Here is an 11,444-nt window from a genome sequence, read left to right as displayed (position 1 = left end):
GGCGCTGCTGGGCCTCCCACCCCCCGCCGCCGCCGCAGCCGCCCCCTCGCCCCCGCTGCCCCGCGCCGGCCCGCGCGGCCACTACGCCCGGCGGGGGGCCCAGCGGCGGCGGCGGCGGCGGCGAGCCCCAGCAGCGCCAGGGCGGCGCGGCGGGCGGCGGGGCGCGGCCCCATGGCGGGCGGAGGGGCGCGGAGCGAGGGGAGGGGAGGCCGGGCGCTCGCCTCGGCTGGCGGTGCCGCGGGATGTAGCACGGGCGAAGCCGGCCCCCCGGCCTTTTATAGGCCTCCGTTATCAGCCCGATCGATTCGGCTGCATCCAGCTCCAATATAGAGCCCGTTTCATAGCGGGAATTGGCCGGGGCGGGCACTCCCCCCGAAAATATTGATCGGGTGACATCATGGCGCAGGGGACACCCTGAAGTCACTCCCTCCCCATCCGCACCTCCGAGCTTCGCCGTCGGGGCTCCGGCCGCGCCCCTCCCCGCCACTCCGGGCTGCCCCGACGGGCCGTGCCGTGCCGGGCCGTGCCATGCTGTGCCGGGCCGTGCCGGGCCGGGCGGTCCCGCAGCCCTGCCCTGAACTGAGCCCTGAAGCACACGGGGCCGGGGGTGCGCAACCCGCAGGCGTGGAGGTGCCACGGGGCACCCTCCGGACCTGAGCTCGGCGCTGGCGCTTGCCCGTCCCCCATTTCCCCGGTCAGAGATCAGGCGGCTGCGCCCCCGGGGATGCTTGTGCGACTAGGCTGGGAGAGGGAGCCGGGGCTCCGTGGCCGGGGCACCGGCGGGCGCGGGCAGGGCGGGGGGCGCCGCCTCCGCTCCCCCCCGGCTGCTCCGGGCCGTATTGCCGCCCGGCCATCCCCTGCCGGGTCGCTAGATGGAGCCTGGCACCCGGCGTGCGGGCTGGTCTCGCCGTCGGGGAGCTGCTGCATGGGGGGCTCTCCAGCTCCTCTCCTTCCCCATTCGTACCTAGAAATCGGGGGGTGGGGGGGGGGGCGGGGTGACGGAAGAATAAATAAATTGTGTAGTAAAACTGCATCGCCCCCGGCCAGGAGACTGGCATAAGCATGAAGAAGAGTTTGTCCTGGTCCATGTACCAGCAGCTTTTCCCAGGTGGGCTCTTTTCATGGAAAGAAGCAGACACACACCTCTTGTTAGCTCGGTGTTTTCTGCACCTCAGGGGCATGCCAGGAGATCATTGCTGACTCTTCTGTTGTCCATCCAAACTAAGCACTGAAGGAATTTTCTCAGATCCCAAGAGAGAAAATATGCACTGATGGGATTTCATAAAGAAAGAAAAAATCTTTTCCCCACAGGACACATAAACTAACAGTTAAGTAAAACATAACCTTGTCCAGCAACTTCTCTGAAGCAAGCAAACAAAGCCTTCCTGTCAACTCCCAAATACTGTTTTTCTACCTGCTTACTTTCATCTTTTTGTCTGTACACTTGCATCTCTATCCTGTAAACTCTCATACAAATAATTTTTATTTCTGACTAATCCTAGCTCAGTGAGGCTGTGCATATAGACAAGGCCATGCAAAATCACGGAGCTCTGTGGGACGATGGCCTGCGCGTGTATACATGCTTACATGGTGCACAACCATCACGTGTACCTTATGGCACTGAAGTTACCACATTGGTTATTCAGTGTTTGAATGATCAAGGCCTTGCATCACCATCTCACTGGAGCAAGGGAATTATATGTCACCAGCCATTTCAAAAGCAACCACTGCTTTTGACTACCTCTTTTTCCTTTTTGATGGTCAGTTTGAGGGACCCAGAAAGAAGCCCAGTTTTCACTGCATGGGTGGTGAGTAATTAACAAAAAGTGGGATGGCCTCACCTTCAGGTGTCTCCTCCTGCATCCTCCAAATTACAGGCTAATTTGAGAAATTATGTCCTTTCAAACATCACACAAGTTCACAAAATTATGAAAACAGTAAAAAATACCAAGGAGTCTGAGACCCTATTTTTTTTCCCTCTGCACAATTCTTCAACATTATTACATGGCTGCTACAGAGGCAGTTCACAACCCGGGGCCCCACAGCACTTGTGCATGTAACTCATCCTGGCTGCATGTGCATTCTTCAAGGTATCGAGCACCCACCGCTGACACAGAGGTTATGGTTGGAAAAGAATCTGAAAGGCTTTGGTCCATCTTGTTGTGCATCCCAATGAATAGAAACTATTTTATATGTATCAATGATCTCATACTGTAGTGTTAATATTCACCATCATAAATATACACTGTTTTCTTCATCAAATGTCAACCTTCTTTCAAGTAGCAAAGAACTGATGCTTGACTTGTTTATTCATTTTAATGGTATTGTTCCTTTATGAGGATCAAAAATTGAGGCGGGAAGGACAAATCACTTGCACTAAATGATACTTCAAATCAGTGAAAAAGCTGGCTATAGGTGAGAATTGCTTAACAATTGAGAGCTTTTAAAAGTTATTTTCATTGTTACTATTGCTGATGTTACATGGACTGATTTTTAAAGTCTCAAATCAGATCAAATGAAAATGAAGTGCTTAACTCTTTCTCTCTCTGGAATTACCTCTCTTAATATAGGAATCTTTCAATCTAATTCATTTGTCCAAGTTCCTCTGGAGCTAGTGACTGAAGTTAAGAGCCTCCATGTACTTATCTGGATCAAACAGTACCAATCCTACCAATCCTACCTCAAAACAGCTTTTTAAGAGATGTGGGTTAAATAATCTCTTGAAGTACTTATTTCTTTATTGGCTCTGGAAAAAAAAAAAAAAAAAAAAAAAAAAGCCTTAGTGATTAAGCCATATTCAGAACCTTATTTTAAGCTAAATGAGCTAACAAATCTCACCATTTTCAACATATAATAGTCGTAGTGTGATTTTCATGTCAGTTCCTATCTGTATCACTGAGCTTTATCATTTATTGGCATCCTTTTACTAAAGTTCAATAGAAATACATGTCTTTGTGTGTTTCTACAGATGTATTTGCAGAGCCATTATAAGGCAAATCACACCATCACTTCCAGTGCTCTATCTGCTCCCTACATAAACAGAGCCTGCAGCAAGGAAACCTGGTAGTGTAGGACTTTTCATTTTTCTGAGGATAGGAAAAAAAGGGAAAAAGTCCTGTAGAATAAAAATACCTCCTGACCAAATAGTACACAACTGAACAAGCATTTTCACCTGTTGTAATGAATCATTTATTTCCATTGCCATTTTCAGTGGCCCAAAGTAATTTCTGCAGAATGAAAACTTCAGCTTTGTGTAGCACTAAAGCCGAACTGCATGTGGTTTGTAAGGACATGACTTATGTTTTAAAAGTCAAAGATCCAGAGATCCTGGAGCATGCCGAAACAGTAACAGAGGGTTTGTGCCCTAGTAGGCAAAAGCATTATTGCAACTAAGTGAAATAAATCCAAAGAAGATTGCTACATACTGGTCAGACACAGGGCATGAAACCACCCCTGCGTAGAGGCTACCTTGTGATGGAGATCAAAGGAAAAATTACATGGATGAGTCACTCAAGGCTGAGTGAGGGTCAAAATGTGATGAATTAGATGTGTCCAGAATGAAGAAGCATCTGCTCAAAAGTAGAAAAACTTTAGAATATCTACAGAGCATTATGGTGAAAACTTCCTATATACAAGTCATTGCAGGAAAAGGAAAACAGTACAGGAATTTTAAAGACTTTTTACTTCTGTTGAGGTATCTTTGGGATCTTCCACAGGTTTAGTAGTAGGCATTACATTAATGTGATTCAGTATTGCTTTTGAGTAGAGATTTGTAAGTCCTTTCCCATTTTCACTGAAGTCAGAAGCGGAAGAATTACAAAGGCTGTAAGTACTTTGAGGGGAGTAAGGTCCCAAGCAGAGCCAGGGGTGTCAGTGCTAATTCCTTTGGTTGTGAGTTCTGCTGTCATTCCTGCATGCTGTCCCATAAGCGACAGCAAGAAGACAGCCTTTACTTGCGCCAGTGGCAGAGGGACGGCAGGATAGAGTCTGTCAGGCAATGAGGGACGGCAGAAGTGAAGACACAGTACACTGTGATATGCAGTCATTTGAGCACGGGGTTGTTCTATAAAGAGCCTTATCCGCACAGCACAAGTTAAAAAACCTGCCTAAGAAGGAGAGGTTACTCCACCATATGTCAAGGACTGCTCTGCTTCCCAGCTGCTTCTGCAATCCAAGAGGAATAAAGGTGACAATATTTCTCCCTGGGCTGCAAATGGGCGCAGAATTAAGATTCCACAGTTCCCGCTGCATGCACCCACTGACAGGATGTCTTGCAGGCATTCACGAAGGCTATCCCCAGATATCATGAGGCTTGCAGTCCCCAGTGAGTTAGCAGGATCCAAATGCATCAGATACTTAAAGATTTTCACATAATCAACTTCTGGAGGGCTCCCTGTTCTAAAACTGCTCTACGAAGTGGTCACCGCACTGGAGAGATTGTTGCTACTGTAATTGGTAGTTGCTTGTGTTACTGCTGTTTTTTTCTAATGAATACAGCCAGACAACTAATTCAAACATGTCTCACTGTTCTGTTATCTAATGCTTTCTTAACTATTGCTATCAGTCAATGCATTCCTGAGAGTAATATTTAGTCTGGAATTGACTTGAAACTTCCATGGTCAAATGATATCTTGCAATTAAGTCTACTCTAAAGCTCACCAAAGTCTCATCAGCTTCAAGTGGCCTAGAAACAATTTTATTTTCCTTCACTGTAAGCAGTTATTTCATGGGAGAAAAATAAACCTTTGCTACCAAAGTGAGGCTTCAAACTTGCAAGAGTATGTAGTCAGAGCTGTGGTCCTGTTCAAATACATCCAAAACCCTGCAGAGCCAGAATTAATCAGGTGATCTTAATCAGTCCTCTTCAATGATACTTGCCATGAAATCACTGCTAAAGAACACAGTAGGAAGCTGGAGTGTGCAAGGACTTGATCAATGAGCCCAATACCAGCACATTGAAACAAACCTGGCCGTGAAGCAATTTTGCTGAGTTATATCTGGGATGAGTTTTTTTCCATGTAGGTGCAACTTCATTTCATAGGAGATGAAAAATTGTTTTCTTTGTTAACAAGGACGCTGACTTAGGGACTCTAAGGTGGTCATATTTTGGCAGTTAGAAGTAAGAAAGGGAGAGGATGTGAGAGGAAGATGTGAGAGGTTTGAACTGATGCAATGTAGAACACGTTCTTTATTTGCTAGACTAGCATTAAATCACTGTTGTATTCTGCTAAAGGCTCTGTAAGGTTTCTAGTCCAGCTTGAAGCTGGCACTTCTTTTTTTTCTATGAGAATCCCACTCTTGCTAATACATAGGCAAGATCTGCAGACACTTGCCACAATACGTTTCTTGGTGGACAGGCATGGAGTAGTTCATGGTTTCTGATTTTTCCTATAAAAGTTAGTTTCAGATTGCTCAGTCCTATTCAGACTGAGCATGTGGATGTGGAAGGTAAAAGTTATACATGTCTGGGAAACTCTTGCTAATATTCCACTGTAGATAGCTGTGGGGTTTGGGAATCTGGGCTTCAAACATTAGTACAAGGTCAGGTAAAAAGGATTCTGAGGTAAGTGCTGAGTACATTACAACAATTTACCACATTGTGGAGTAAGAGAGAAGGGGAGTTAAGAACTCAGCAAAAACTCACAGTTTTCTTGCTGCCTATTATTTCATGTTACACTCTGCTGCTTATCATTCCTAGGAATTGCAAGTCACCAACAGAACTGGATAAGCAGAGAAATGTAAATGATTAGTGAATGCTGGTGAACATAGTGTCAGAGTTTCAATTCAGTCCACAAGCAGGAGGTTTGTATAATGCTTATTCATCTACTGTCATCACTTTTAATTATTATGATACTGCAGGAAGGACTCTTCATGAAATGACAAAACCCTTTGTGAAAAAGTTCTGAACAAATGCAAACTTAAAAAACATATAAGGTTTCCTGATGGCATCTTTTAAGACTGTTAAGAATATTTTACACACAGACATATCCTCAGCTTCTGGAAAGCAAAGTGATTAAGATGAATCAGTAGATGCCTTCCTTTCATTTTAGCTGTTAATCTGTACCTATAAGTAAGGAAGAACATCTTAAAAAGAAGTAATAAAATTATTGTATGACTCCTTCAAACCTGTGTAGTAAGCAGAGTTACTTCACTTATTTTATTGTTTTTAAAATGTGATATCTTCCCTCCTTCTTCACAAGACACCCAGACTCAGTCTTAAATATAGTTGACATTAGTCCTGTAGAAAGTTGTGAGAGTGGCTTTGCAAAAGAGAAAGGGGATGAAGATTATTAGTAACTGTTCTTCCACTTGGATATCATAGGAAATAATTTTCTGCTGAAAGACAACCTATACCACAGCTGTGGAATAGCTGCATGATTTGCCAAGTATCTGGAAACTGAATTTATAGTAAGTAACTTTCTCTGATGTTCCTTATTGCAGTTTCTTAACTAGGCAGATTTGCTACCATGAAACATGGCTGGGGGACATTTGGGGTCAAGAACTGAAGGGCAAAGGTTACTGAAGCATCCTGCCAATGCAGCTAAATTTGACCTTTATTTGACAAAGCAGAAGTAACATGGGATCTAAAAGAATGGTATTCAAATAGCTAGTCCATCCAAAACATTACATTTGGATTGATCCTAATCAGCCATAATTTCCTAGTTTAATGGCCAATTAAAAGGCCATTTGAAAGTAAGAGAAGCAGAACAAATCAACATGGAAAAAGCCTGTCTGGTTTTTAGAAAGTAATTCACGTTTGTTTATGTTTTACACATCTGACTCATGATAAAACTAGTAGGTAGCACATTCAGATTCTAAAAGTAATTCAGGTTTGTTAAATAATTTGTTCCAGTATGAAACAAAATCTGAAGCATCACTGAAAAGTGAAGTGGAATACCTGCATAAGATGAGGGATTTATCTTTCTAAACATCAGATATGAAATGGAATGTGAAATCCCCCACTACCTGGCTGTTGTGCATGTTATGTACCTTGACCTGATGTAAGAAGCAGAATTACACTCAGTATTTATTTTATATGTATTTACAACTTTGATCATACAAATAATGGGAAGAAGGAACTTACCATCTTTAAATCCCAAGTGTTTTAATTTTAAATTCATTTTATTTTATTTTACTTTATAATTTTTCCTGGAAACAAAGTTCCTTAAACATTACTGTACAAAGCAAGAGCCAAAATGCCCCTGGTTCTTTCATGGCTGGAGGTACAAGGAAGACGTTTGTGTGACAGGGACACCTCAATTCTTGAAGTGAACAAAGCTGACCAAAGTGCTGAGGATGAAAAAGTGAAATCATGATGGCTCTTTCATATGGTTTGGTCCAAATTTGCTGGCTTACAGAAAGATGTGACTTACATTCCACTAATCATACGGAGGCAGGACTGGGCCTCTGGTCCACGTACACTTGAATATGGGTGTGTTGATTGGGGAACTCATTTTGCAAAGGGGATTGTAAAGATAGGTCTCCCAACTAATTCAGAGTATAACCCACTTCAGAAGACTTCCAGAAGTCCCTCTCACAGCTCCGTGCGGGGCACCAAGGCTTCATTCAATAGCACAGGCTTCCCAAGATCTGTGTATTACTCTTTATCAGAGGTCTCTAGCAGATAAAGCCTGTAAAAACACAGCTACCGATCTTTGTTACTGTAGCCACGTTCCGCAGAAGAGCTGCTGTTGCTGGACAATAGGTTGCCCTTTTTCTATTCTCTTGACTAATAGGTCACATATTGCCGTCAGCGTGACTTGGATTCAGTTAGGCAGACATGGCATTGATTGTATAATACTGTAGAAGAAATTAGCCAATGCTAATGGAATTGTCTCACATTTTACGTGCATGCACAAATAAGCAATGATGTAGTGTTTTACCCTAGGCTTCCTGGCATAACATTGCACAGACAGTGAATGGACTTGATCATCTCCTAGTCTGTACATTTATTCCTAGAGAGTTTTGTTTGTTATGTACGTGAACATGCACAGCTACAGCTTTTCCAACTTTAGATCAATGAGCCACACAGCAAATAGCACCGACTTGGCAGGTCCCCTGCATTCATCTGAATGAAATGAAAGGGAGCTCAGTTCTTGGCTCCAGTTTTCTGTCACACCATTGTCATTCAACAAAACGGACCAAAGAGACAAGCGATCAATCCATAAACTCGTGAAGCCTCGGTCTCCAGCTGTCATCAGCTTTGAGCTCTCTCCACTGATCTTATCTGTTGCAGAGTGATTGAAAGTAATTTGTTTTGGTTGAAAGTAATTTGTTTTGGAGAGTAATTAGATTATCTCTTGGGGGGCTTCCTACCTGGTGACCCAGTGTTTCTCCTTGGCTTGCTGCTCATTAACATCAATTACCATAGAGACACTCTTCAAAGGAAGGCTTGCACTGCCCAGGGTAGGGAACCTATTAAGAAATATGCTTCTCATTCCTGCTTGGAGATAATAAACCTTCTGATGTCAAACAATTATTTGTGGGTCAGACACATATGATCCCGCTGGGGCTCAAGCCTTTCATTTGCCATCCAGTGTGAAATGCTTAGTAATTAGGAAATGAGCTAGATCTTTCTATAATGGTGTGTATATTGACGTGAATATAATGGCCTCAAACAAAATCCTGCATGCTATTTGTGAGCATTTACTGGCACTGCCAAGGCAGTGTGCTAGGCAGGGTGGACTGGTAGGCAGCAGACTACTCTGGAAAAAACAGGCATCCTCCATCCACGCTCACAGAGATATGCGAACAGTGAGCAGAATAAACCCTTGTAGGGAAAAGTGCTGAAGGGCTCAAAAGTTCATGCTTTGACTCTTGGCCCCAGAATCAACTGCTCTTAATTGAGATAATTAATATAGTTATGTATATGACACAGCACTGATAAGCATCATAACAACACCAGTATCTATTTTTTCTGTAATCATGTGAGCTCTAAATGACTCCTTGCCTGACTGTGACATTTACTGGTAGTGATTACATCATTACTACTGGATGATACCACAGAAAGTTACAAAACAAACAGGAAATACTATATACCCTACCTTTTGAACCACGTCTCTTTTCAGACACAGCAAATCTGAATTAACTGCAGGCAGTTAATTTACAAATTGATTTATAAATGTTCAGGCTAAGATTTCCCCTTGCTACATCTGATCTTTGTGCTGCTTGGACAGCAGAGTGAGATGGCCAAGTAGAATCAGCCTTTAAAGGCAAGGCAGGGTTGTGGGGTTTCCCTGCCCCCCTAGAGCTCCTAGTGTCACCAAAAGCCCCTGGGAGTGCAGGATGAGCTGGGGCTGACCACAGGGAAGCTGGGGGCAAGGCGGTGAAAATGTCCTCGTTCTGCAGCTGTTCACGGCTCCCTGCAGCTGCTGTGGTCCGCAGGGAGCTGGATGTGCTCTGGGGCAGCCTGGGGGAGTCAGGCTGGAACGGATGCATCCTCAGTGCTTTCTGTCATCAAAATCTGCCCTGTTAGGTGATGCTCACTCTTCCATTTCAAATATGTGGCACAAGCTCTTTAAATATGTTTTCTGAAGAGCTGCTAAATGCTAACATCTGAAGTAAATAGATGCTGCTTTTTCCCCATTTGTCTTGTTTGAGTAATTATGTCATTATATATGAAAGTGATTGTTTTATGTGTGCCAAGAGAGAATAAAGAAGACCTTTGATGAATACAGTGAGCAGCATGTAAATGTGGTGAAAGAATGCAGAGGCAAATGAATGACCTTTCTGAAACAGAATTTCTCCCTGCACCACCATTTTCGTCCACATTAAATTCAGTTAATGCGTTTACTTTTTCCTGCTGTGTATATTATAGCTGATTCCTCAGTGCTTCCTTTTCCTAATAAAATGCACATTGTCCAAAGTGTTTGCAATGTTCTTCAAACAAGCTACTGTGGGCCTGTCTATGAGCCAGACAGCGGCTGCTTGTACAAAGCAAAACATTTCCTCTTTGCAGAGTTCTCACAGAGTACTTCGAACTTTAGGATTTCATCAGACCATGTTTCTGTGATTTTTATATTAATGCTGAGCTATGAATGGTGTTTAATCATCTCTCCCAGCCCCTACAAACTTAAGTTAAGTGAAAGTAAAAAAACAAAAACAAAACCAATCAACCAAAATGAACAACAACAACAACAAAACAACACACTAGCTTAATTACAAATTATTTATTAAAGACTGAACAGGCAATGGAAAATAAATAACATTTTGTTTCTCAGGGCTATGGGACCAGATTAGACTTTCCCTGAACCAATCCCTCTTTAACTGTGTACAGCATGGATGCTAGGTCTCAGCACCTAGGGGAAATTATGGGTATGGGACAATTTGTAATATTCACAACACTTTTTCACTTCTTAAATAACCCCCCCCCCCCCCCTTTTTTTTCTTGCTTGGCAAGAAACATGGTAATGTTTTATTTTTCACTTCAGATGCTTTGATTCCATCCTTCATCTCCGAATTGACCACTCTGACAGCTTAGACTAATGAGAAGAGTGTGAACCAAACCTCAATGAGTTCCTACACCTGAGCTTTTGTATCAGGCTGCCAGCTCCTAGTAGGTGCTGATTTCTGTTTACAAGGTGATTTCTGTCTCTTTATTCTAAAATTTCTGAAGTATAGATACAAGAAATTATGGAGGGGATTATCACTGGCTTTCTATTTACTTGGGAGAAATCTACCAAGGTAGCTATGTAAAGCAGGCTGCTAGATAAAAAAAATAAATATGGATCTAAAGGTATGAAGTCCATGGCACAAATGCTGAATTTCCTCTTGGGAAAATGCCAGCTTATACAACCAGAAAACTGTAAATTGTACCAACTCATAATGGGGAACCAAGGCAGGCCACATATCTGAGGAATACCGTGGGCTGATGCTTCTCTTTACAGCTGACTTACAGTCCTGAGTGTCATGTCCTGCCCGCCCAAAATATATTGAAGATAGGTAGAATCAGAGCCCAAAAGATTAACCTCACATCTGGAGTGCTAATTCTGAGATGAACTTCCACAGGATCACAGAATAAGAAACTACTTCAATGGCTCTGTTAAATGATGCTACTCATGTGGGCCTTCAACATCCTACAGAAAAATTGTGTTTTTTCTTGGTTCTGTGCCATAGTAGTGAAGAGAGGGTGAGATGGCTAAAGTGGCAAAGAGGTTTCCATTAATTTCTTTCTTTCTTTTTTTTTTTTTTTTTTTGGCCACTGAGTTATTCACTGTTACACATGTTATTATCAAATCACTTTCTGTGAACTACATAGGAAAAAAAAATGTTCATTTGGACAGTTGATCACAAAGGCTTTAGAAGCACATATCTGAGTCAGTTTTAAATGTGAGAGTTACTCACCCAAAGCACAGCAATGCCAGGATATGAATGATGGAGCAAATCACCTAGCGAGGTAGGAAATGCCAAACACTTGCACATTCTAAGCATGGGAAGTGCAAGTT

At 43.0% G+C, this 11,444-nt stretch overlaps 1 protein-coding gene across 2 annotated transcripts in view; it reads right to left on the bottom strand.

The window, feature by feature from the left end:
* Window positions 1-11,444, bottom strand: part of FGF19 (fibroblast growth factor 19) — a 16,966-nt gene extending 5,522 nt beyond the window's left edge. The window contains exons 1-3 of one of the 2 annotated variants that reach the window (XM_035327003.1): window positions 11,344-11,444; window positions 1,144-1,228; window positions 139-964 (exon numbers count right to left, since the gene is read on the bottom strand). In XM_035327003.1, the coding sequence (XP_035182894.1) occupies window positions 139-173 (35 nt within the window). In that variant the 5' untranslated portion in view covers window positions 174-964; window positions 1,144-1,228; window positions 11,344-11,444. The remainder of the gene's footprint in view (window positions 1-138; window positions 965-1,143; window positions 1,229-11,343) is intronic. The other variant, XM_035327004.1, reaches the window with a different exon arrangement.

This window comes from Oxyura jamaicensis, chromosome 5, assembly GCF_011077185.1.
Source record: "Oxyura jamaicensis isolate SHBP4307 breed ruddy duck chromosome 5, BPBGC_Ojam_1.0, whole genome shotgun sequence".
Lineage (NCBI taxonomy): Eukaryota > Metazoa > Chordata > Aves > Anseriformes > Anatidae > Oxyura > Oxyura jamaicensis.
This window is presented reverse-complemented; position numbering and strand designations above follow the sequence as displayed.